The sequence below is a fragment of the Haliotis rufescens genome, unplaced genomic scaffold, assembly GCF_023055435.1.
Source record: "Haliotis rufescens isolate VD_foot unplaced genomic scaffold, xgHalRufe1.0.p SCAF_115, whole genome shotgun sequence".
Lineage (NCBI taxonomy): Eukaryota > Metazoa > Mollusca > Gastropoda > Lepetellida > Haliotidae > Haliotis > Haliotis rufescens.
In genome coordinates this window covers 162,291-189,994 of record NW_025963797.1, presented here as the reverse complement: position 1 = coordinate 189,994, position 27,704 = coordinate 162,291, and the positions used below count along the sequence as shown (strand labels likewise).

The following is a 27,704-nucleotide window of genomic DNA, read 5'->3' as shown; positions in this document are numbered from 1 at the left end:
ATAAGTTGTGTTGGTTTAATGGATACACACATGTTTTCCATCAAAGTTTATAGAGAAATAATAACAAACAGCAGCATGTGTACAGTGTAGAATGTTTAATACTATAATGTACAAATATATCACACCTGATTTTGTTCAACCTTTTCAGAAAAGTAAAACTTAGTGTGCACTATTTGCAAATTTAAGGCATATTAGTATAAACAGACACATCATTGACCCGAACCGACACAAGTTTACTTTCAGCAAGGTGCTGCAGCCATGATGCTGCTCGTCTTTCGTGACTGTGACAATTGTTAACACAATACAAATAGCATTCTATACACGTTTAATGATAACAACGACTTTGGTTTCATATAAACATTGCTGATAGACACACGTATTATCAGATGGTAGTAAAGACGTATACTGTATAGGGTAGTGGCATCAACGTTCATGGCATCCTGATTGATGTGAAGCTCACCATATATACTTCACGTGTTTTTAACGTTGCTGTTGTAGTAGAGTGCCGTATACTTTGGGGACAGAGTCATCTAAATGAAGGCGTAATAACAAACAGAAGATCACCACTGATAAAACCGACAAAGCAACGCCATCAACAACTAGCGCGACCTGGCGCTTGAAAAAAGTAGAATTGATAGCTCAATAGACAGTGAACAGTTGTGTTTAGATAAGTCATACAACATAAAAGAGGTTACATATAATCAGCGGTCACAGGAACACAATGGCGGGACCCTTCTCGCCATCGATAACGTCATAATAGGCATGATTCGAATGACGGTTAGTATTAAGTGCATCTCCCTGTACTGTAGGTAAATACTGCAGATACTCAACCTCATCTTGCTGCATCTGATCCTGGTGCTCCTCCGGTTCCCTGCAACACAGAGATATGTATATATTTAGGATCTTTGTGCATATACTACATTTTCTCATGCGTACATTACCTATTATCGTTTCGTCACCAGAGACCCGCAAAGATTCGGGGTAGAATAGGTCTTCAACAACCCATTTTGCCATAAAAGGCGACTATGCTTGTCATAAGAGGCGACTAACGGGATCGGGTGGCCAGGCTCGCTGACTTGGTTGATGCATGCCACTGATCCAAATTGCATGGATCGATGCTCATGATATTAATCACTGGATTGTCTGCTCCAGACTAGATGTTTTACAGGCCGCCGTTTTATAGCTGGAATATTAAACAACAAACCAACCAACCAACCAATCCTCACCAGAAGCATGATCTTACATTTCTGATCTGTTAAAAAGCGTCGAAAGGTACTCTAAACCTACAATCATATACGTCAGACAGATATTCCAGTGTTGCTTTACACATTCAAGAACATCAGTGATTAAAGTTTTGGGAATCATCGAAGCTACCAACCGATCCTGCTTCTCTCAGAAAAGGATCGACCTTTCCCCCACCTTGTGATCCCCCACCTTGTGGTATACTATGATGCATAATGGTTCCAAAGCTCTTATCGTAATCATATCAGCAACTACTGATACTAACGTACATGATGCTTATTTAAATGTACATAGTCATTATCAATTCAAAAGATCTTCCAGCTACCCATGCTTGACTATGCTTGTCGTAAGAGGCGACTAACGGGATGAGGTGGTCAGTCTCGCTGACTTGGTTGATGCATGTCATCGTATCCCAATTGCATTGATCGATGCTCATGATGTCAATCACCGGATTTTCTGGTCCAGACTCGGTTATTTACAGACCGCCGTCATATAGCTGGAATACTTCTGACGTCGGCATTAAACAACAAACAAACAAACATTAACCAAAAGTGAATATTGCGCAATAATAACCCCGTCGGGGAGTTAACTGTCTTCTCTTAGGTGTGATAACAATTTCCTCCATTGAACATTTTAACTAAATTATGTTGATTTGATAAGTGGAAAAATGAAGTTTTGACGTGTATGAATTACTAGCATATCATGACAAAACTCCAAAATAAGTCATAGTGGTGTGAATAGTAAGTATGGTTTGAAGTATGGGTCAATTGTTTAGCCCCAGGTACAATAAACATACTACAAACTACAGGGGTCGTGTAGTGACTGTTACCATAACACTGCGACAAACTCACCTTTGTTTTGGGAAACGCTTGCAGTAACAGAGACAGAGTGTCAGCAAGATGCCCGACACAGGGAGTAGCAGTGATGGCAACACACCCACCTTTGTTTGGGGAAACGCTTGCAGTAACAGAGGCAGAGTGTCAGCAAGATGCCCGACACAGGGAGTAGAAGTGATGGCAACACACCCACCTTTGTTTGGGGAAACGCTTGCAGTAACAGAGACAGAGTGTCAGCAAGATGCCCGACACAAGGAGAAGCAGTGATGGCAACACACCCACCTTTGTTTGGGGAAACGCTTGCAGTAACAGAGGCAGAGTGTCAGCAAGATGCCCGACACAGGGAGTAGAAGTGATGGCAACACACCCACCTTTGTTTGGGGAAACGCTTGCAGTAACAGAGACAGAGTGTCAGCAAGATGCCTGATACAAGGAGAAGCAGTGATGCCAACAACCAAGTCAGCACACTGCCTGTCTTCTGATCGTCATTCCCATCTGGCAAAAAGACAAGCGACTAAATATTAAAACATGTGTAATGCACACTAGATCAGCTCTTGTTCCATGTCCTTGAGCAAATACATAGCGAATATATCAGGTTCACCTTGATAAAGAGCATGTACGCCTACGTAATGTCCTTGTACACGTTCCTGTCATCTGATGAGAAACAACATTCGATAGACTACACGAGTATGGTAGTAGTTTTACCGTAACATCCAGGTATACAACCATGCATACAATCCCAGGTAGCCACGTGTCTTACATGTTTACCGCCTCCGTGGTCTAGTGGTAGAGCGTCCGCCCGGGGAGTGGAAGGTCCGGAGTTCGATCCCCAGCCACGTCATACCAAAAGACGTTAAAAGATGGTACTTGCTGTTACCCTGTCTGGCGCTCGGCATTAAGGGGCTAACACAAGGACTGGTCGGCTCGGAGTCAGTATACTGTGTCTGAGTGGCCATGGGGTATTCATGTTAAACTGCGGCATGGTATCTCAGTGTGCTAGCACTATAAACTGGCACCAATCCGGTCTAGTACAAGCAGCCTGACACACACACACACACACACACACACACACACACACACACACACACACACACACACACACACACACACACACACACACACACACACAGACACACACACAGACACACACACACACAGACACACACACAGACACACACACACACAGACACACACGTGCATACACGCCGCTTTATAAGTGCAATAATCTTGGACGTGACGTTAAACCCCATTTCACCTCACCTCACATCTTACATGTTTAAAGCTACATAAGGAGGAACATCTTGGATGAAATGAATATTTTTTTCAAGGATCCTTCATAGGTGAGGGGTTGTTAGGGACGTTTACCTACATTTATATCAAGGCTAAGCTTACAGTGTTGATCACGGACATACTCACGCGGTGCTTGTTTACAGCCGCCCATTTCGCAATCTTCATAAGTTGCAGGGTGGACATTCACACTTCCGACCAACCTGTCCCTAACAACCCCTCACATTATGAAGGATCCATGAAAAGTATTCATTTTATCCAATATACCCCTCCTTATGTATCTCTAAACATGTAAGACACATGGCTACCCGGGATTGTATGCATGGTCGTACACCTGGATGTTCCTCCTTATGTATATCTAAACATGTAAGACACGTGGCTACCCGGGATTGTATGCATGGTTGTATACCTGGATGTTCCTCCTTATGTATCTCTACACATGTAAGACACGTGGCTACCCGGGATTGTATGCATGGTCGTATACCTGGATGTTCCTCCTTATGTATCTCTAAACATGTAAGACACATGGCTACCCGGGATTGTATGCATGGTTGTATACCGCGATGTTCCTCCTTATGTATCTCTAAACATGTAAGACACATGGCTACCCGGGATTGTATGCATGGTTGTATACCTGGATGTTCCTCCTTATATATCTCTAAACATGTAAGACACATGGCTACCCGGGATTGTATGCATGGTTGTATACCTGGATGTTCCTCCTTATGTATCTCTAAACATGTAAGGCACGTGGCTACCCGGGATTGTATGCATGGTTGTATACCTGGATGTTACAGCAAACTACAACCATACTTGTGTAGTCCGTCTGAATGTTGTTTCTCATCAGATGACAGGAACGTGTACCAGGACACTGCATAGGTGTACCTCCCCTTTTACAGACATCTTGCGAATAGATGAATGTATAAATTAATTTGTTCAAATCGCTAAATCCTCAGTTTCTAATGTCACACTTGTAAAACTGCTTAACTCAGTTACTTCCTCAACATATACACACAAAACAAGAACCAATAAATGCTCATTTTGAATATGTCCTGTGTTAACTTTGTGTTGACATCAACTACAGCTGCTGAAAGTGTTAAATTAGGGGAGAGACGTTATCAGTGGTTCACACGCTCAAGTCTAACCTGTTCAAGTACAACATAGATGGGTGATTCCAGTCCGTGCATGAATCAACACAGAACAGGGAATGGACAGCAGAAGCCTTGCGCCTACAACTAAGTTTGGCATGTGGATTAATCCATTGGTTATGCGGGATCTCCCCTCTATTTTAATTAATATAAAGAGAATATATTCACCTTGTGGACATGTGTCAATGTCACATTCAGCTAAAGTACAGTTGGCTCTACAGGAAGGTTCACATCCAAGTTTGGTCCTGTTACACCCTCTGAAGCACATCCCTGACATCTGATCACAGTCTCCATCAATACACACACCACACGTCTTGTTGCAGTGTTCACAATAGAATCCTGGATTACATCGTTTATCAAAGGGTTCGTTCTTAGGGGGACAGGTCTTATTGAGACATTTGTCAGAACAATGTTTGCAGTCTCTGTCTATATGTCCAGGTACACAACCACCTTCACAACCTCTGGTAGTGTTCGTCTCCTGTTCACAGTTTGGACCGGGAAATGAAGGATGACACTCCGTGCATGTTCCTGTTATGCTGTTGCATGTCTTACATCCTCTGTGACATGTCTTGCAGCCAGACCCAAAGTAAGAGTCTACACATCCAAACACACAGGAGCCCAGCTGACAATATCCTCTATCACAACCACCTGGACATTCTGTACAAACACCTCCTGGGTTGTAACATGGCCTGCTACACCCCGGGCCTTGGTATCCCAGGACACAACCTTCAGTGCAATTAGCATTGCCATTAATTGACAGTTTACATTTCTTGTTTCGACAATTTTCGTTGCAAATAGAACTACACTTCTGATCAAAATACCCAGGTTCACACTCAGAGATGCAATGTCCTGTAGTGCTGCCACAGTCTGAACAGTGTTGGTGTCCTTTGCATTTGGCAGCTGAAAATGATGGCAAAAATGTATATTACTGAAGCACGTTTCCGCAAAAAAGCGTTAAAAGCCAAAAATATAAGTATACAATGTGCGGATTTGTTCTGTTAAATAATTAAAACTGGCCCTTGTGATTGACGATATGACATCCTCAGTTTCATAACTACAGCTGATCATGATACAAGGAGGAGTGATGCTATCTATAGAACAGCGCATGTTGCAGATGTAAATGCATAACATGTCAGAAATCTAAAAAGCTGAAATAATGAAATCTATCATAAAGGAAATATTCTTGTCTTTACCACGAGTGTACACCATCATGCACGCTACGCACAGAACTGCCATCGGTGCCATATCACCTGAAACAAAACGCATAAATAAATATAAGATACATATAGATGTTCGGTGAGACGTGCGTGTAATAGTTCTGCCATAATTCACAGGATGTTGATATACATCACAGAATGTTGATATACATCACAGAATGTTGATATACATCAATCGTGTTGATATACATGACAGAATGTTGATATACATGACAGAATGTTGATATACATCACAGGATGTTGATATACATCACAAAATGATGATATACATCACATAGTGTTGATATACATCACAGAATGTTGATATACTTCACACAATGTTGATATACATCACATAGTGTTGATATACATCACAGAATGTTGATATACATCACAGAATGTTGATACACATCACAGAATGATGATATACATCACATAGTGTTGATATACATCACATAATGTTGATATACATCACATAGTGTTGATATACATCACATAGTGTTGATATACATCACATAATGTTGATATACATCACAGAATGTTGATATACGTCACATAATGTTGATACACATCTAAGCATGTTCCATTATCCTAACTATTTATAACAAAACAACACGAAATGCTCACTTGGTTAGAAACACACGTTTGTACAATGAGTATAGCAGTATACTTGCTGTTAGTGGCCGAGCTCCACCTCCCCAGGATCTCAGTGTACAACGTCTGAATGTGTCTTGTGACCGTGAAGCTTGGAAGTGAGGAAGTTATAACTTCCTTCATTGAAACACACTAGCTATATGGGTGTGTGGAGGAAATTATTTCTTCTTAACAGGCGACATGGAGTTTCAAACAACTTGCTTGGTCAATAAGAGGAAATTACCTTTTATGGGCCATAGGTTTTAAACGTAGATTCAAAGTCAATCGTTGGTTATTAAAAATATGTTTAGGGACATAACTCGCATGTAACATTGTTTTTGTAATGTAACATAATGTTCAACAGTTTTATTTTGTAAATGTTCGCTCTTGCAAAAAATGAATTCGTGTATAGTCAAGCATTTTGGTGAGGTTACTGTGCACTTATAGTTCAGTGTCAGTATATGACATAGCACAGTTTCTCTCCAGGTAACAGTGTTTTAGAAGCACAGCCCTGCTTGACTGATTGACAGTGTACTGTACTCGTCAGGCAAAAATTACCCTTGATATACAACCGCATTTGGACCCGTTGACAAGCAATGACATTAGTTTCGAAATTAAATTCAACGGAATCCCAATGTATGCGTATAGACCTATAATAAATACGAATAATTTCACACAGAAAACACGGAAATTAAAATGAATGTGTCATAATGAATACGAATTATTACACGCAGAAAACACGGAAATTAAAATGGATGTGTCATAATGTAGTATCATTTGACTGTAGACACACATACAACGTGGGCTTTATGGGACATGCAATAATTAAAGTAAACATATAATCCCACGTGGTATAGGTTTTAACTTACAACTGATGCCAACATACACACATATCAGCACATATACTACCTGGCGCTGGTCATTAAGGTGATAAAACAAAGTCTAGTCACCTCAGAGTTAGTACACTGTGTCCAGGTAGGGTATTCATGTTGAACTGCGCCGTGGTGCTTCAATGGACAAGCTCTTTCAAACCAGCACTAGGCTGGACTAGTACAAGCAGCCACACACACACACACACACACGCACGCACGCACGCACGCACGCACGCACACACACACACACACATACACGCACACACGTACACACACGCGCGCGCGCGTGCACACAGACACACTCATGAATTAAACTAATAGAACACATATCTATTTTATGAAGCTAAAAATGGCAGTTATCCACAACATGATTTGCTATTTCATATTACCAAAAGATGTGATAAACATATAATGCCTCATTTCGAAAGCGAAACATATTATTTTCAGCTCGTTAAACTGAACATATACTTTGTATAACGACTGACTAAGAGGAAATATTTCCTTCTGAAACCGCAAACATCCCACTGACGGGGACACTGGCTTGTTTACAAGCCATACATTTATTGTTACCTTCGACTCAGGGTATGGATGACGTGTTTGTGTGCGACATCTTCAGAAGGCAATATACTATTCTGTTTCATGGTGTGTTGTACACTACGTCTCGGTGTATGGATGGTGTGTTTGTCAGTGGTATATTTAGGAGGCTATGTCCTGCTCTCTGTTTCATGGTGTATTGTACACGAGTCACGGGTTATGGATGGTGTGTTGTCTGTGATATCTACAGAAGTCGGTGTTCTACTCTCTGTGTGATGGTGTATTGTACACTACGTCTCAGGGTATAGATGGCGTGTTTGTCCGTGTTAATTTCAGGAGTCAATGTCCTGCTCTCTGTAAGACGACATAGTCTGTCGACATTTCAGTGTCGGCCGAATGAGGAAATGCAAAACACTTGCATTCGTTCAGACCTCCAGGTCATAATCATAGTTAAGTGATCAACTACAATTCTTTCACCAGGCTAACCTTAAATGTATATGTTAATACAAACGGAAATTCCCAGTTGAAATACACTTCCATGAGCTCACCGGGATATAGTTCCACCACGACCCACTATTCAATGACTGTCCTTCAGGTTGACTGTGCATGGCTGTATGATAACAGTGACGATATAGATGAAATCACATCTACCGTTTTACCGAAGAAAGTAGGATTTGTTGAATTCCCCGCAGTTGTGTTCACATAGGATCTATGGTTGTTGAAGATTACATCTAACGGTATAAATCAAAATGATCAGCACGGGCACACACCCGTCCATGTGATTCAGCATATCTACTATTTCCATATTAGTTAAGGGCCTTCACAAGTCACTCTTAACGATTATATGACGCTTCGGTGCCTTCCTCAGACTGTTATGCTTGTTTGAAAAAGCTTGCCCATTGAGTTAATGACCACTCTTTTTAGAACCCTTTCTCTACTCTGTTGATGGTGTATTGTACACTACATCTCGGGGTATGTACAAAATACAATTTCTAGAATGTAATGGCCACGCCTTAGACGTCGAAATCTTGATTAAAAGTGTAAAATGTGCCTTTCCACAAAAGTTGAATAATGTGTACATTGCTCAGCATGAAGGGACATTCATGATTCGAAATCTTCCCTAATTTTATGCCGTTTGGTAACAGGGCTTGCCATCATTTTGAATTTCTATGCATATATTCAAATAGGAACATGACTGTGATTATGTGATACCTGTCACTGACTATGACCTTTCACTATAGATGCATCTAAAACTGTCTGTAATGATGTGCTGAAACCGGAACACATATATTCCTTCTTCACCTACTAAACCGTGTTCTACTGTTGTCTCTGATTTTAGATTGTAATCTTTTAAGTGGCGCATAAACCAGGACGGCAGCGAATGTCCAGTGTGAGAGGTTAGTATGACCGTAGATGGCATCAAACACACATGATCCTCAGTAATTTATACCACATTTTTAGGTAACAAAATAGAAAAGATGAGTTAAAATGTTAACGTTAAAGCCATGTGTACACGCACCATGTTCTATAGAGGGATTCACTTAGTTGGATGAGGCAAATGACTATAAACAGTCCACCTGTACCCATTAGTTACAGGAGTGCCATGACACATAGTGTCTAATGAACGCTTTCAACATTTGTTTCACTTATACATTGACATGCATGCACCTGTGTGTAGCTGCTTGTATTAGTCCTGACTATCGTGCCAGACCATTGAGACACCATGCTAAGGACTGACGCTTCAGTGTCCTCCTTTAGTATGAATTAATTACCCCCTTATTATAACTCATTCACCCCACGTTTTCGCGAAGAGTCTTTGACACATATGTTTATCATCCTGCCTTACCATCTCGTGATGTAGAAAGACGATCAAACACCATATGGCATATCCAGGATATCACCCAGGTGTCATGCTACTCACACTAAATCAATAGAGAAAGAGGAACTAACCAGGGAACTAAATGTAATACGCTATTTTTAATATGATATGGATACATTTAACAAAAAGATCAAACTTGTTCAAAGGGCAATGCGACTCTGGTCATCTAACGCCTCTCTGATCTTGACTGGGAATAAACGAATTCAAGTGAATGAGGTAGCAGTGTCCCGATGGCAGAAACCAGATATTAACTTTACACATGTCAGGATTCAAACTGAAACCTTGCGTGACGAGTGAGTGAGTGACTTTGGTTTTACGCCGCTTTTAGCAATATACAAGCAATATCACGGCCTGGGACACCAGCAATGGGCTCCACACATTGTACCCATGTCGGGAATCGAACCCGTGTCTTCGGCGTGACGAGCAAACGCTTTAAGCACTAGGCTACCCGACCGCCCCGCGTGACGAGTGAACGGCATAGATGTAGATCCAACTATGATGACATGAAGCGCAAGAGGAAATGTATTTAAGTTTCCAATTATTTATTGCTGATTGTAAAGTATACACAAACTGTTGTGACCAAGACATAAAAAAATTGATAACATTTTGGTCCTTGCTCAGCCATATTGTAACGATTCCATAACATACAGCATATGGCAAAACTAAAATGAAATATTGACTTTACAAATCCCTTCATATCAAACACCATCTACTCTGAAGGTATATGACTTATAGTAAATTGTTTAACGTTGGTTCTGTTACCTTGTTATGCACACAATCAGGGTTAGACCCCCTAAACAGTTATCTAACACCCTAAAGGAAGCATTGAATATATTACAAATATAACTGCAATATTGTTACATGGTATGGTAAAGTTAATGTTTGAAACAACCGTGTCCTTGCTCGATGCTGACTCCTCATAGATCTAGATGAATGGATTAGAGGATATTTGTATGTGCTGGCTCAGATAATGTTATTGAAGTTAATCACTAATACAATTCCATGTGATATGTCACATAAACCTTTGGTGAACAAATGGGACGAGGTTGAGTGTTTATGTTCCATGGTCAACTATAAACAGGGAAAGTCGGGAAATTTGTTGACACTCATTTAAACACCGGCTACACCATCAATACAACAAACAAAAACAGTTTTACAGTTTCAAATGACAGTATCCAACATATTTTGAAGAGATAAATAAATATGTATGCTAGTGAGTCTTCAAAACAGTAGGTCTAAGACATTAAACCACGCAATTCACATCAAATGTATCTGTGTAGAATCATGGGCAATTACTTTTAACAACATATTTCTGAGTCACCAATATTGGTTATTTACGCTGTGCAACTAGTTCTCCAATTAAACGTATCATCTGGTGTGTTTTGGTAAGTATTAGTTGAACATATAAGGCAATAAGACATACAATCTTCAGATAGCATCTGGTGACGGTTCAATTACATTGCAGTATATACAGCATGTGGCAAAATCACATGAAACAAATAATGTTTTATCCTTACAAGTCCCTACTTATTAAACACCATATACTGTACAAATCAAAAACATATAGTCAAGTGTTTAGTAATCGTCCTGTTACATTGGTATGCACACATTCAGGGTAGATTACCCTGCACAGAAATCTAAAACCCTCGGAGAAGCACATACATTATTTACAAAATATGCATAGCGTAAAAAAATTTGGTAAAAAAATTTGGTTTACATCCGAGTCCTTGCTCGGTGGTGAATGTTTATATATAGTAATGATTAGCATTATTTGCATGTGTTGAGTTTGTTAACGTTATTGAAATTAATAAGCACAATAACGTATTATTGTGATACGTCCCAAAGTACAAACTAATGATAAAACAAAATACAAATAACATTTAAAACAATAAACCCTTCAAATCTTAAAACGTAAACATTAATCACAAGAAAACCGTCGATGTCATGCAGGTCAGTTACCGTGCAAAGCATTGTGATTCATGACAACAGTGTCCTGATGCTGCCATTGCCCGAACAAGTAAACAAATAAGATCTTAGATACAGATTGAGTGCACGATTATGCATGATGTTAGAAATAGAACGAGTCTATACAAGGCTTGATATAAATATTTCATTCCAGCACAGAAGCTATTTGGTTCAGAAGAACGCCGTGGAGACAGCTGGCTGTGTATCGTGGGTGTGTATAGTCCTGGGTAACTAATTGTAAGACATTCCTTCATGTCACAAAGTCATCCAATAAAGGTGGTTTACACCGCATATCTAACTATCCAGTTGAAAGTGCCATTAGTTGTATGTTTGTTAGCATGAGTAGAACATACAGTGAAAGGATAAATACAGTTGTACAGTGGTACCAATTCAAAAACATTGCAGCAGAGACAGCAGAGTCATCGTTTGTATGTTTTTTTGTCGTTTAACGCCACAATCAGCAATATTCCAGCTATATGACGGCAGCATATTAAGTGAGTAGGTTGGGTTTAACGCTGCTTTTAACAATATTGCAGTTATCCCACGGCGTGTCAGCTTAATGTGGGAGGAAAGCCCGAAGTAATGCACGTCTTAGACGAGAAACCAAAGAGCACGTGTACGGTGCTGACAAACCTGGAAACATAAGGCATACATCTGGGATACATCAAGTTGGTAGAATGATGGACAATTAATTATAAAACAAACATAATCTCTGTCACAAAGGAAATAAATACAGGTTATTTACTACGCATGGCTAATTATCCCATTAAAGGTATTATTTTGTTTGTTGTGGGAGGCATTAGAAGAACGTATTATAGAATAGTAAACACAATTTCCAAATAACACCTGGTGACAGTCCAATAACATTGCAGTATATATACAGCATATGACAAAATCACATGACATTAATAAAGACTGGTCTTTGCAATTCCCTACTCATTAAACATTTTCCACTCCAAGCTGCATTCATTAGTGGTGTCTGTCCCATTTTCCTCTTATGTTTATGTCATTCTTTGTCAGTAGATATTCTACTAACGGCTTATTTCCTCCCCAACATGCCAGATGAAGAATGTTGTTATTGTTGTCATCAGTCAGTGTGATGTCAGCTCTCTTTGACATAAGGAAGTCAAATACATTTTTCTGTCCTCTCCAAGCTGTATTCATTAGTGGTGTCCGTCCCATACTTCCTCTTATGTTTATGTCAGTGTTTTTCAGTAGATATTCTACTAAGGGCTTATTTCCTCCCCAACATGCCTGATGAAGAATGTTGTTATTGTCGTCATCAGTCAGTGTGATGTCAGCTCTCTTTGACACAAGGAAGTCAAATACATTTTTCTGTCCTCTCCAAGCTGCATTCATTAGTGGGGTCCGTCCCATACTTCCTCTTATGTTTATGTCAGTGTTTTTCAGTAGATATTCTACTAAGGGCTTATTTCCTCTCCAACATGCCTGATGAAGAATGTTGTTATTGTCGTCATCAGTCAGTGTGATGTCAGCTCACTTTGACACAAGGAAGTCAAACACATCTTTCCTTCCAATCAAAGCTGAAGTCATCAGTGGTGTCCATCCCATTTTTCCTCTAATGTTTCTGTCATTATTTTGCAGTAGGTATTCTACTAAGGACCTATGTGTACGTGTGCATGCCAGGTGAAGACAGCTATTGTTGTCTTTATCGGCCAGTGTGATGTCAGCTCCCTCTGACACAAGAATGTGAGAACCCTCCAGCCCCAGCATCACAGCTATCATTACTGCCGTCCAACCAGCTGCTCCTTCACTGTTGATGTCACAAAAAAGAAGGAGTTTACGTACAATGTACACATTTCCTGAGTAGCAGGCATAATGAAATACGTTGTTACCATGTTCATCTGTCACTGATGTATCAGTCAGGAAGGGTTTGAGTTCAGCAAGGACCTTATCCACTATATCATGTCTTTCCAATATAGGGTGCATGATGGACATCCGATAGTCCCCCTCCCTCACAGCCCCTGCCAGTCTTGAAGCAATGATGTCATTGTAGGCATCCGATACATAGATGAAATGCCTATCCTCATCAGTCTCGCATGCAGGTACTGTTTGGGCCTGAACACGTTCATACAGGAATCTTATACTGCAGTGTTGTAATACAAAAGCACGATTGATTTTGCAATAGACAAAGGCACAGGCATCATAGGTTGATGGGTGTGAAAAACTGGTGATGTCTGCTTTGGTAAAAAATGTACCGAAAAATCCCTTCACGCAACTGATAATCTCTGCACGGTCAACACCACCAACTACACTTGAAACTGTGGAGAGATGTTTCTCAAGTGTTTGACTGCCTGATTCCAAATGGCAAAGGTTCAGGTTACCTTCACAAAGCAACATCAGGATCAGTGCTGCTGACTTGTTATTCCCCTTTTTTAGCAGAGATTCCAGTTCTGCCCTGAGATAGGTTAAGGCGTCTTAAAAAAAATCTTCATATTGATCATGTGATTTTGGAAAACTGAAGAACAGTTTGCATGTGAGCGGGAAGCCAAACAGTTGGTCCTTAATGCCACATATTTTGTCTAAATCAAAATAACTACTGTTACTATTATAAGTTTTATGTTTTATAAACATCTGTTTCTTGTCTTTGACTGTGCAGCGACACTCAGACCGTGTAAGGTCAATGACTGAATCTCCTTTGAAAAACCCACACTCATTTTCTCCCAAGTGTATTTTTCCCAGGTCAAGATTGTACGATTTTGTGGTAAATATGACACGAACGTTTCCCATGTCTTTTTCTCTGTGATTTGAATGAGAGTCAAGTTGTCCATTAGATTGGAACGATTTAGAAAAGTTAGATGCCACCTGCTCAAGGTAAGAGTTGAGAATATCTAAAATCCGTCTGGAGGTGAGGTGAATCGGTTGATATTCCTACTGTTCCAAATATGTCATCAAATATGAAACACAGAAATTTACCTTGTCTTTCACTACATAATTCGAATTCTGAAATGTTGTTGACAAAATATAGTTCATATAGTTCATACCCTTTCTTCTGGTATTCTGACCCCAAAATCAGCGCCATTGACGTCTTTCCGTCCCCTGAAGCACCAGATATTGTCACATGTCTAAAGTTCTCTAAACGTCCCTTGACTTTATGGTAGATAGCAGTCTCTTCAAATAATTCTTCTGTCTTCTGAATCTCCCACTCCAGCATACCTGGAAGACAGCATGGAGACATTCAGAAAACAAAACAGATAGACAAAGTAATCATAATCTGCAAGGTCCACTCAACCCATAGGTGAATAATCTACTCCCGATCGACACTACTGTTTTTCACACAACAACAGAGAGGCATAGAAGCATAGAAGACAGTAATTACCACCAATTGTATAACAGATAAACAATATGCTGGTTCCTATGAAATCACACAGTCAACGTAAATCGTCTCGCGGGTTTCCTTCACGGCTCACCTTCGCTGAACAGAGTGTGAAGCTGAATTTCCGTTTCATACAACTGTATCTCGGTGATGTCTGTGTATTTAAATGCTATTTCGACACGATTTTAGAATCGGCATCGAATATTTCTTCTAATCAATATTGGAGGAAGATGCGCCCTTAATTTCCAGGGGGCACTTTGAAAGAATATTCTATGCTCGAATCATGTTGTAATCATACGCCACTTTTTAACAACTTAGAGAATATGTAAAGTTTAAATGAGTTACAAATAAATTACTACATTCGTACCCGTTAGATACCGTTTATATTACAACACATATATGTCATATGCACAACACTGTCATTGCGCCACGTTAGCGCGTTGCAATGACACTGGTAACATTTACAATAACACAATACATACCAATATTAATCATACATATTGCTTTACCTCCTTAAAGGTAGACACAAGGTTGCACTAATTATTTTCGTCATTAGCTTTACGATTTACTCTACATAGCGTCAGCTGCATTCATTTTAAAGAACAAAAACTGACTATTTAAGATATCGAATTCCCAATCTTTCTGAGTATCTGTCGATGTGAGCGCTAAGGGAGACGCGCCTTGTTTTGGGGTCCTTTTTGTCCGTCCAAGACAGGAGTAATGCTGTGCGGCGTCACGCAATAAATACCAACATTTTTACGTAAATTGTGTGAATACGAGGGTACTACCGGTAGGGCAGGACGTGCTCACCTTCTCCCGAACACCTTGTGTTGTCACTGATTTCCACGAGGGGCGTTCAATAAGGTCAATAAGTTTTGCAACTTGGCCATTTGTGTTTACGCAAACAATGTCAACTTGTGGCAGGTGTGACACTGGTCATAACAGCAGGTTGACACGTGTCATAACAAGTTCCGGACACAACAAGTTAGATGTGATGGCTTCATTCCCCTAAGGATGGTCACAATCATGGATTCCCTCAAACCAGAACAATCCGCTGTAATAAAGTTCCCTACATGCTCCGGTTCACAAGTCGAGAATTACACAGGCCGCCATATGTGAATGTGGATTCGAACAGTTACATCACCAACCCTACAGCCCAGATTCAGCCCCCAGTGACTATTTCCTGTTACGTCAAATGAAATCTGCCGTACGTGGATGACGAGGGCATAAAGGCTGCCACAGAGGCGAGGTAAGTGGTATTAAAAGCTTGAAGGACAAATGGAATAACTATATTGAGGTGAATGGAGATAATACTGAACAATAAAAGTGCAACAGATATTCTGCGACTTTGTCTCATATTGTAGTTGCAAAACGTATTGAACGTCCGTCAAATATGAAGCCTACCTCTATCCATGACATATATATATATATATATATATATATATATATTTATATATATATATAAACATATATATGTGTGTGTGTGTGTGTGTGTGTGTGTGTGTGTGTGTGTGTGTGTGTGTGTGTGTGTGTGTGTGTGTGTGTGTGTGTGTGTGTGTGTGTGTGTGTGTGAAACCTACCTCTCTCCATGACACCTGCATACGCATCTTTCCTTTGATTATTGATGTGGGAAAGCACATTATATCCTGAAGAAAACAAATTAGAACATGATTCATGTCAAATCTCATCTCAAACGGTACATTGGCTTTATCACATTTTTGCTTCAATGTTTTATATAGTACCGTTGGAATTCACATTTCAATGGCTACAAGAATTAGCGTAAAACAACACATACAGTATACGCCACACCACACCACACTACTGCACAACATAAGTATATCAACATGGTAATATAATTATTCGAAATTTAGCGAATTATATACATGTATATATAACATTTTATTAAACAAAAACTTAAGAAAGAAATAACTTGTGTTGAAGAATTATGTTATGCTACAGGAATGAATATCGATCTTCAAACAAGAAGGGGCAGACTACTAAGACATTATGAAAAATTATATTTTAAAGGGGAACAGATAGAAACTGTGAATAACTAGACATATCTTAGCACTTTGTTTCACTCCCAAACTCTCACGGTCAAAATATTCAATTATGTTTAGCAGTACAGGCTACCAAAGCATTATTATGAATCAATTGATTGAATCAAAACCTTGGACATATAACCAATGATGAAAGGTTTACTTTATTTGTGGGCATTTAAACATGCTGTGTTGCATAAATAGGTCAAGAGATTGGTGATATCAAATTGTTTTTGAGTATTTCGAACAAAGAGTTCATGACTGTCTCGCCCAAATTTGGCACCTATCCCTGAACACTTCATAAATGTCAATACTACTCGCAATACAAGTCCTCACTAAGTGTAAAGGGAGATATTTAATTGAACTCCCGCTGTATTATCTAATACGTATTTAAAGTATGAAATGTTACAACTTTACATCAACAATTGACACTGGACCCACGATCCCCCACCCCTGTGAGGACCATGCTAAGCTTTTGCTTTTGCATGTTTTTTTACGTTTGATGAACGCTCCGTTTTCATCAAAAGTTCCCCAAAACCTGTGGCTAGAAAATCATTTAATGTTCAAACGATTTAGATAAAAATGAGGCTAGGAAAGCATGAATTGTATTGTGTATACTTTTGCGTTATTGGCCGGATGCCTTGGATACTGATTGTGCTCTGTCTGTTTGTGTAATTTAAGATCAGATTTATTCAAGCACATTTTGCCATCGAACTGTCCTCAATTGCGAAAACATTCCCAACAGAACCATGTTTTATGAACCGTTTCACTTTACCAAGTGCGGAGGAAGATGACTTCACCAATATCATAATGTTATGAAATGCCCTAAGCCATCCTAAACACAAGGTATAAACATTCCAGGTTTTGTAACACTATTTTGCTTTGAATATGTACATGTCCATTGCAGTACATTTTATAAAAAGGAAAATATGTGCATGCCGCAAACACGATGCCAAATTTCTCAGCATTCACGACTTAATGACATCCCATTAAGCTTTGAAAGTGTTTGCCCAATGTAATGTAATTTACGAAAGTTCAATTCCTATATCAACCTCAAGAACAGAGGTATTAGCACTCCTGGTTTATCATTATGCCTTCTCTTTGGAAAAAAGGCATGACCATTGAATAAAGATTCAGATAAACCACAAATAACTTTAACAGTTAGTATTCTCCTTCAGTCTCACATACTCAGATGTATCCACCTCAAGCAACATTGATCAAGTTTATCCCTCAAAACAATACACATTTACTTCTGATTGATGCCAGCCAAACTAATAAGTTAACACACTGGCATCATCCTGCCCATTCTTAAAGTGTCCTTGAATGTAGGCGAGAATAAGCAACCACCAAGTCATAAGTGTACACACGAGTTCACAAGTAACATGTTTTGTGTAACCCTAGCTGCTGCTACAGAACGTATGACACATATACCGTCATCATCATCTACGTCTCTACACCTGCAGGCGGTGGGGTAGCCTCGTGGTAAAGGCGTTCGTTCGTCACGCCGAAGACCTGGGCTCGATTCCCGACATCGATACAATGTGTGAAGCCTATTTCTGGTGTCCCTCTCCGTGATATTCCTTGAATATTGCTAAAACGGCATAAAACCACACTCACTCACTCACTCACTCTCAATACAACTGCAGTGCTTAAGGCATTAGGCATTGACAAGGTGAAAGTCAAGTCAAATTCTATTGATGTTAGTTTTCTTTTCACAATGTTACGGAATATGTAAGAATACATACAACGTCACTGTTACAACATCACTACATTGTTATGGTTACCTACTTGGCAGTAAAGGCACGCCTTCAGCATTTTCAGGGTCAGTACCAGCTGGAAAAAAAAAGAAAAAAAGAAAAATCACATAAGGGCATAACGTGCGACCATATTATTAGGAAGTTATTTTAAAATATTTGTTTAGATTTAACTTAACTTTTTTTTGTGATTCAGTGGACTTAAAAAAGGTTTCCAGATGGTGCTGATTCAGTGGGTAAGCTTATCAATATAACATAAATTGACAATGGTAGAGAATAATCCGCCTAGATTTTCTGCCAAAACAGATTCAATTTGGTGTAAAGGGCAAATAACAGATGAAATTGGGTGAATGGACCACTGAAAATCAGTGATGACACCAGATGTTCGCGAAAAGGGTGTGGATGCCCTGCTTTACCGGTAGAACCCATCATTCATATAAATTGCATAACAAACGAAGTTTGTATTTCCTGACGCAACATAGCAATACCCCTGCCATTCGACGTCAGCCTGTAAACAGTGACACAGAGTACCATTATGGTATTTTTTACCTAAAGGTCAATTTGGTGATGTCCAAATTATGAAACATAGAGATATGTCAATAGGCTCAATTCAACTGGATCATAGTGTTTTTGCATTAAGTAAACGTGTTAATATATTGATTCGGACATATATTTATGATTTATGTGTGATGGTCTTTGTCAGTGTTTTTTTTTAAGAAGTGACTGACTCTAAGGACGATGGTTTTCCACGGGGCTATATGATGTTGGTATGTACATAATTGAGACTGAAACAGACAATCTAGTGACTGACAACATGAGCATATATCTCTGCAAATGAGGTACGACGGTATGCACCTTCTCATTCAGCGATGCTGATCACCGTTATGACAAACATGTGTTGCTGAGGACTTATTTTACCAGAACCCTTACAGTAGTAGGTTACAACGAGGACCGAAGAGATACAACTATCATCAACCGCCAACCCGACCCTACTCTGTACATCAGCCACTCAAGGAGATAACAGAAATGCATCTTGCTAACTATGGTTGTTGTTGTGTTGCATACAATCAACCTCCATCCACCATTGTGGGACAATGACATACTGAGTACAGTTATAGAGTTGTAAATATACATGTATGTGATAGATTTAAGTTTAGGCCTACCGTTGCCATCGTGAACAAAATCGACCAAAGACACACAACAACCCACAAGCATAATATCCTACTAAAACAGGCTCACTAAAAGCAGGCCACTGTACGAGTCCAACTTCCAATATATTTCTGAGTCAATTTCAAATAGTGCTGATGCCTTGTATTCGCGAAAGGTTTTGGGATCAGTTTCCCAAAGGGCGGGATGCGGAGCTTGGAATCAACATGGTGGTGTTTCCCAGGGTCAATTACCCAGTGGCAGTTACAATGTGTGAACATATCTAACCCTCTAATGTAATTTGCTACAATACCTTTTGGCCTCCGGGTTGACTTTCTTCTGCAATTAATAAGAACCTATCATTAGTTCTGAGAGTAATTTGATAGACACAATCATGGTCACCAAGTGGGTAACAAGTACACTATACGTCCACTGATGTAAAGGTCACAAGCAGTAAGTTTATTGTAAGGAATCACGACTGTCCCATCCACCTTTCCACAAACTCGAATTGTTTTACCATCTCGAGACATTGAGGTTATTCAGACGTTTATTGTAAGAGATGTAAAGTTAAACCTATTATGGGAACAGCTCTTTAGGAAAAAAAAACATGAACAGCAATTAGACATCGCTGGCAAGATGTCATTCATGTCCACTTTACTAAGGAACAATTGTTGTCATACGTATGGCGTTGTTCAGATTTTCACTTCTGGCATCGAGTACGGGGTAATTCTAAATGATAACCTGTTTTGCAAAATGTATTAGAGCTGAGTACATGTATTAAAACCCACCGTCACCATTCTCGACAGTAACAATAAAATTTCATCATGACTAGTATTTTCACTGCAACAAAAACATAACTTGCATTTGTATTTTACACCCTTGTCCCAGTTCTATCAAAGAGTCATCTTCTTTTAAACCATGTAGGCTTTGTGTAAGAGTACACAGAAATAATCTTAGAAATGGAAGTTACGCTTTCAAGAAGATTATATGAAATGTTGTTTCACTTACCTGTTGTCTCCCTGGCGTCGACGTGTTATGACGACAGTTACGGCGATGATAACTCTAATTGCCACAAGGGAGATAGTGATGATCACTGCGACGTGTGCCGTTGACTGTCCTGTTGTTTCATCTGTTTTGACCTTGATGTCTGTCGAAATAAACGTTGCCTATGGACAACCGTTCAATTGGGTCATCTTATTAATATCGTTTCTGTGATAAGTGGAGGTGTTACTTGTAGTATGTTCTTAATGCCAAATTCCAGTGTTGTTACAAAGTTTTGTGAGGTAAAAATATATGAAAAATTATGAATATGTTACTTAATGTATGTGTTCGTTTAAATAGGTAGATGATATGTACTAGTGGTTAACAAATATGTAACATTAAAACCACTGTTAAACTTTTGTTTTTGTTACATAATACAAACTGATTGTGTATTGATGCATTGAAATGAGTACTCATTCAGGAATATACCACATCCATTTGGGATCAAATGTGTGATAAGACCTAATACGGTAGGAGTATTGCTGAGTGAGGCGTTATACAAAAACAAACAAATGAGATAATAAATAATTGTGACTTTAGAGAGAAAATTAAACCAAAAACATATTTCTAATACGACGGGTGTTTTTGAATTTATATCTTATTTTTGCAAAATGCAATGCCCAACAACTGTTTGCACTGAGGAATCATTGCATGACAATCAGGATTTCTATTGTGCCATCCCTAAACTGAAGTAACAATGTGAAATCGGGTAGCATCCCACACTTTCAGTGATCTCACAGAAATCCCCTATTTGGTTTCCAATGCATCCCCTTGTGCAGTGTCCATTCCCATGATTGCAGACGTTGTCCAGACAGTTCTTGCCGCAGTGTTGGTCACATTGAGCAGCATATCACCCAGTGATGCAGCCATCGGAGCACTCTCCAGTTTCCTTGTTACAGTGTGTGAGGTTCCTCTGTAGGTTAACTTGGCAGTTTTTGGAGCAGCGTTTGTCACAATTATCCCCATATTTGCCCCACTCGCATGCTGCGACTGCATGAATGAGAAATGCTGAAAATGTGACAAAATAAAGATGAATGAAAGAAAGGAAGAAACCCAGAAGAAACGCACATCAAGTAGTGACACTGTGTAAACGTGCAAACGTTGTGTAAATATTTGATGCGTAAAACAATCATAGAGCTGTTTGCTTACATTCAGATAACCACTTCATGCATTAACTATCTATCACTGACAGTGCAATTCATTAATGCATTTTCTTATCGCATCCTTAAAACAAATCATTTATGCACATGTATTGTGTATGTTGCTAAAAAATTAAACGTGGCTTCATATATTAAAACGACTGTGATAAATAACACAAGGTTGTGTTTTCATTTTATTGAATGTAAAATATTTACTGCAAATCTTAAATAACAGAATATCGACCATATTTATTGCCATGTCAGTATTTATAGTACAGGGTGATACAGTTATAATATTTACTGTTGAATGTTTTGTCATAGTTAGGTGATGGTTCTATGGACCATATTCATAATTGGTCATTTGGTTTTCTTGAATTACACCTTCTCTTTCACGTTACTGTACGAATTTCGCGGTAACCGAGTCATTTATTTGCTGCTCATGTAGTCAATGCATCATACCGAAGCATACCTTTGTGCTGAAAGGATGTACTCACTGAAATAGAGAACTCTGCTTCGCCTCAGCATGGCTTGAAGAGTTGTCTACTTGTTCATATGAAGCCTGCTTGGAAGAGAAAAATCCTGTATGTATTCACCACGTATTCACTTTTCATCAGATACACTGATAAGCTGTTCGTTGAACACAATAATTTGAGGTGCTCGTCTAGATCTCTCCCTGTGTTCTCACAAGTGTTCTTCCATAAACTGACACGGTCAAGCAATGTTATCTGTAGATGTATCCACTCTAAAGGTAACATTTGAAACCTCGCTCTGCTGTTCAGTTCAAAATATATTTCAAATGCATATATATGCACTCTATGTACATATGTTTGTACATATGAAGATTTATTTTTATTCATTTCAACTTAAGATCGTTTATTATAATTTATCTGATAGTCAAGGAGTGCTTTAATAACTTGTGGCGATTTCGTACTTTTGAAAATATGTTACAACCTGGAACAAATCGTGAGTAAACAATATTTTAGAGTCGATTCGTCTTTATATCAAGTATTTCAACACCTTCGTGCTCAAAAACGGATACGTTTTCCTCAGTCAACCCCGCTACTCACCGCAGAAATCCGCAGCTCCCAAATACAACCCCGCATCTGTCCACCTACCTGTACACTCAATACCTCCCCTACCCCCAACCCCACCCCACCCCACCCCACCCCACCCCCACACACACTAATCTCATACTCTCCCACCCACCTCAGACTTCCAACGCCTGTAATTACTCGATTCTGCTCCTGGTATATAAGTGGTTGATATCATGAACACATACTTCAGTGGTTGTTAGCATGAGCAACTTCAGACACGCCAATTTCTGCAGGTTAAAAAAGTATTATTTGGTAGGCTTAGATCACTGTTAATTTTTAAGACGTCTCCCGTTGCGAGTTCAGACCAATCGTATTGGCACAGTAGTTGACTGCTCCGGATCATGTATCACAAGTGTTTTCATTATCTGAGTAAGTGTCGTTAGAATAATGCATAGGGTTAGTACATAGCGTTGTACCATTTGTAACATAAGGTAAAACTTTGCATAAAACTGAAGACCCTGTTTGTTGCTTGAAGGTGCACAGCAGTACCCCTACCGTACGACATGTGAACAATGGAGTCTTGACCGGGTAATCGAGCAATCTTGAATCAGCCATTACAATTTCACATATGTACATTTTATTTACAAGAAGACATAACTCCAAAAGGAATCGAGACACACATTAATTAGTTAGTACATATCTGAGTAATGTATAACACAAAATGTAGAGTGAGTTGATATCAAAATATACAAGGTGAGTGTTAAAATACGGTACATTTGTTGGGTAATTCACAGAGTAATATATAAAGGAATTTATAAGGCATTATATAGAGTCATATTTGGGGCAAACATGGGAGAACGCATGTAGTAATACATCAAAATAGATAATTGTATACAGTTTTAAAGCATAGCATAATACACAGCATAGCATATACAGTGAAGGTTAGATTATGTATAAGGTGTAATTGGCCATAATATTAAACCAGGCAATGGTGAAGTCATATTATAGGGAGATACTTTGTGTACTATGTAGAAAGTCGAGAAATCGAAAAGCATATGCAAGACTTCTTTTTGCTGAAACCTAAACGCCCAAATGCACTTGCTTTGTTGCACATACACCAGTAAACGTCACTTTGTAGCTTTAAGGGTGGTTATCAGATTGTACACTTCCGGGAAAAAAACTTTTGACTCTCCAAACAGTTTAATAAAAACGAATAAACCCTTTCAATCGCCCTGATAAATATCTGCCGAAAATCCAGTTGATGATATCAAACGACTTCGTCATGAGCAAGTGTTTATGAATCACTATATCACAATAGTGATGTTACGAGGTGTATGATCAAAATAGGGAATTGCATTGCACATCATGTTTGAGGTGAGGTGAGCTGAATATCAGATTTGAATTACAGACAAAGTACATAACAGACTTAAAGTTACAAAATACATATGTATTTATTTATGAACGGGTGATATATAGCTCACAACTGTCTTGGGATCATCAACAAAAACATCACGCAAGAGTCGGGTGTAGGACTGAGCATCACTTGCAGAACTGTGGGACGAATCAGAATCTGCCATGGCCCGTGACATATGCGTGTAGGAACGGGCATCTCCGGCAGAACTCTGGGATGATTCGCCGTCTGAAACATTCTGTGGCATATGAGTGGAGGACTGGTTATCTCCGGCAGAACGCTGGGTTGCACCACTGCCTGCAACATCCTGTGATATATGAGTGGAGGGCTGGTTATCTCCGGCAGAACGCTGGGTTGCACCACTGCCTGCAACATCCTGTGATATATGAGTGGAGGGCTGGTTATCTCCGGCAGAACGCTGGGTTGCACCACTGTCTGCAACATCCTGTGACATATAAGTGTAGGACTGTGTGTCTCCAGCAGAACTCTGGGTTGCACCACTGTCTGCAACATCCTGTGATATATGAGTGGAGGGCTGGTTATCTCCGGCAGAACGCTGGGTTGCACCACTGTCTGCAACATCCTGTGATATATGAGTGGAGGGCTGGTTATCTCCGGCAGAACGCTGGATTACACCACTGCCTGCAACATCCTGTGATATATGAGTGTAGGACTGTGTGTCACCTGCAGAACTCTGGGTTGCACCACTGCCTGCAACATCCTGTGATATATGAGTGTAGGACTGTGTGTCTCCAGCAGAACTCTCGGAAGCATCACTGTATGTTCCACCACCTGTTGTAGAAAAACATTCTGCCAACACTGGCATGGAGAGTCTTTGCCCACATTCCTCTTGCTTCATAGCTGGTGGCACACAGGATGTGCCTATATCTTCATCTCTGATCTGCCAATATCTGTTGATGGCCTGGTATTCTACAGAATATATATCACCCTGAACGCCTTCGTCGTTGGGTTGAACAGTTGCCGATTGTTGAGCTCTGAATAATAAAGAGGAATATTAGATGGCAACAGAAGCTGCGAAGTGCCTTCACAAAATTGAGTGAACTGGCATATTGATTCAAGTGTGAAGAGTACATTTCAATAATTGTCAGGTTGTGTCTGAATTACTGTAAAGATAATTGCGAATCATTAGCCAGCTATTGCAAGAGATATGGAACTATCTACTTGTGATGTAGGTACCTTTTAGTTCTCCAACGTTTGATGGAACACAGGCATGCTAGCATCACAATCACAATGACTACAGCTGTAAGCCCCGTCCACAGTCCGAATGCCGTGTTCATCCCATTCTCATCTGGAAAGCCAATATTTGACAATGATGGTTTTAAATCTTGTCTGTGCAATGTGTTTCATAATATAGTATTACAATTGTAAGTATCGAGACTATGACAGATACACAAATATATTTTGTTTTAAATGTATAGGCAGCAAATGGCAGTTTCATGGAAGTAGGTAGCCCCCCTTAATGTTAAAGAGGTTCCATCTTTTTTAACGCCTCTTGGTACGACGCGGCCAGGAATGGAAGTCCGGACCTACCACTCTCTGGGCGGACACTCTACCACTAGACCATGGAGGCAGTTCATTTACAAATGGAAATATAAACGACCTTGGTCTGAGTGGCATAACATGATGCAGTGCCATTGGCCTACATACTTCATGATTCATCATTTATATTTCAATTATGATGCACATCGATGTGCTTTCCCTTGATATTAACTCACCCTGACATGACCGGCAATCGTCCACAGTGCAGTTGTTCCTGCAGATAGGTGTGCATTTGTGTCCGGTTGTGTTGCAGCCTTTGAAACACATTCCTGTCATCTGGTCACACTCTCCACCAAGACAGAAATCACACGTGTTATTACACGATTGTCCATAGAATCCAGTAGTACATCCATGAACACAAGTTCCATAGCTTGTATGACATGTGTGGTTGATACAGTTGTCAGGGCATGGTATACAGTTTCTTCCAAAATGATGAGATGCACACCCATCTACACAGTCGCCTGTATCTTTGCATCTCCCATTCCTACAGTTACCGTTACACTGTGAGGAGCAGTGTGGACCAAACCAGCCATCCACACACCCATCTACACAGTCGCCTGTATCTTTGCATCTCCCATTCCTACAGTTAATATTACACCGTGAGGAGCACTGTGACCCAAGCCAGCCATCTACACATCCATGAAGACAATCACCACTGTACTGATTGCATTCCACTGTGTCATTAAGTACAGGTCGTGTATCTGCAGTGATATTGTCCAGCATCACTGGACTATATCCACAGTTTGTACTGCATTCCTTCTCACAGGCAGCACCATAAAACCCAGGTATACAGCCACGCAGACATCCGAATTGACACGTGTCCCTACAGTGTTCACATAAATACTCGCAGTTCGTCCCAAAATATTGTGGAAAACACTCCTCACACATCCCTGTATAGCCATTGCACGTCTTACATCTACTTGAACAATGCTTACAGTCAGAGCCATAGTAGGAACCACTGCATCCTGACACACAGGTTGAACTCACCTCGCAAAATGTTCCATCACAACCGCCAACACAAGCTGTACAGTTACCTCCTGGACTGTCACATGGTATGTTGCACCTCTCGCCCTGATAACCTGGGACACAACCGTCTGTGCATACTTCTGTGCCACCGCTCAAGGATTTACATTTCCTATTTCTACAGTTGCTGCTACAAGGAGTCTTACATTTCAGGTCGAAATAACCACTGTCACACTCGGTCCGACAACTGCCAGTGTCGCTGTCACAGTCTCGGCAGTGTTGGTCTTCACTGCAAATGGCAGCTGGAAATCATACAAAGAATACATCAGTTAATTAAGACAGGTATCAAGGATCTGAATCTCTACCAAGTCAACCCTAGAAGGTCAACACATATAGAGCTGACCTGGATTTGTTCATTGTTTTGGAAAATGATTATAACACATTAATAACATGGCTTGAACAAGTCTTAGAAGGTTAAGATTTGAAACATTAAACTTATATCAGAATGTTTACCTGTAGGTATGATCAGGTAAGCGATGTGCACTATCACCAGCAAAGACATTTTTTACCTGTAATAAAGAAGATATCATGAAATATAAGAAGAGACACCTGTTACACACATTAATGTTACGATGCTAGTTAAAGAAGTAGTTCACCTACGTAATTTTCAACTCACTTGTTCGATCAA

The 27,704-nt window shown here is 39.8% G+C and overlaps 2 protein-coding genes and 1 long non-coding RNA gene across 6 annotated transcripts; all 3 read right to left on the bottom strand.

The window, feature by feature from the left end:
• Positions 1-80: 80 nt before the first annotated feature.
• On the bottom strand, positions 81-7,405 carry LOC125371708 (multiple epidermal growth factor-like domains protein 11). 3 transcript variants are annotated; one of them, XR_007220045.1, is made up of 5 exons: positions 6,384-7,405; positions 5,707-5,763; positions 4,682-5,413; positions 2,183-2,573; positions 81-871 (listed from the first exon to the last, which is right to left on the bottom strand). XR_007220045.1 is itself a non-coding variant. In XM_048393129.1 (4 exons), the coding sequence occupies exons 1-4, from the start codon at positions 6,484-6,486 to the stop codon at positions 2,401-2,403; spliced, it is 1,065 nt and encodes a 354-aa protein (XP_048249086.1). In that variant the 5' UTR covers positions 6,487-7,405; the 3' UTR covers positions 1,122-2,400. The 3 variants fall into 3 exon arrangements, 1 of the variants encoding a protein (XP_048249086.1); XR_007220046.1 differs by having other exon boundaries at positions 2,272-2,573; XM_048393129.1 differs by lacking the exon at positions 81-871 and having other exon boundaries at positions 1,122-2,573.
• A 7,188-nt stretch (positions 7,406-14,593) lies between these two features.
• On the bottom strand, positions 14,594-22,686 carry LOC125378169. Of its 2 annotated transcripts, XR_007220044.1 has the most exons (7): positions 22,543-22,627; positions 21,648-21,917; positions 20,877-21,015; positions 20,182-20,207; positions 18,757-18,801; positions 16,510-16,575; positions 14,594-14,769 (listed from the first exon to the last, which is right to left on the bottom strand). It is a non-coding gene; the product is annotated as an uncharacterized LOC125378169 (long non-coding RNA). The 2 variants fall into 2 exon arrangements; XR_007220043.1 differs by having other exon boundaries at positions 21,648-22,686.
• A 1,828-nt stretch (positions 22,687-24,514) lies between these two features.
• On the bottom strand, positions 24,515-27,704 carry LOC125378168 (multiple epidermal growth factor-like domains protein 10). Its single transcript, XM_048393112.1, has 4 exons — positions 27,530-27,704; positions 26,230-27,318; positions 25,691-25,802; positions 24,515-25,488 (listed from the first exon to the last, which is right to left on the bottom strand). Exons 1-4 carry the CDS (start codon positions 27,576-27,578, stop codon positions 24,534-24,536), a joined length of 2,205 nt encoding a protein of 734 aa, XP_048249069.1. The 5' UTR covers positions 27,579-27,704; the 3' UTR covers positions 24,515-24,533.

Coding starts and splice junctions, on each gene's coding strand:
- LOC125371708 (XM_048393129.1), bottom strand. CDS start 6,486: ATGAAGGAAGTTATAACTTCCTCACTTCCAAGCTTCACGGTCACAAGA. Junction 5,764..6,383: donor GTGGAGCTCGGCCACTAACA/GCAAGTATACTG, acceptor GTTTTGTTTCAG/GTGATATGGCACCGATGGCA. Junction 2,574..4,681: donor CATTGACACATGTCCACAAG/GTGAATATATTC, acceptor TCTTTTTGCCAG/ATGGGAATGACGATCAGAAG.
- LOC125378168 (XM_048393112.1), bottom strand. CDS start 27,578: ATGTCTTTGCTGGTGATAGTGCACATCGCTTACCTGATCATACCTACA. Junction 25,803..26,229: donor CGATTGCCGGTCATGTCAGG/GTGAGTTAATAT, acceptor TTGGCTTTCCAG/ATGAGAATGGGATGAACACG. Junction 25,489..25,690: donor AAACGTTGGAGAACTAAAAG/GTACCTACATCA, acceptor TTTATTATTCAG/AGCTCAACAATCGGCAACTG.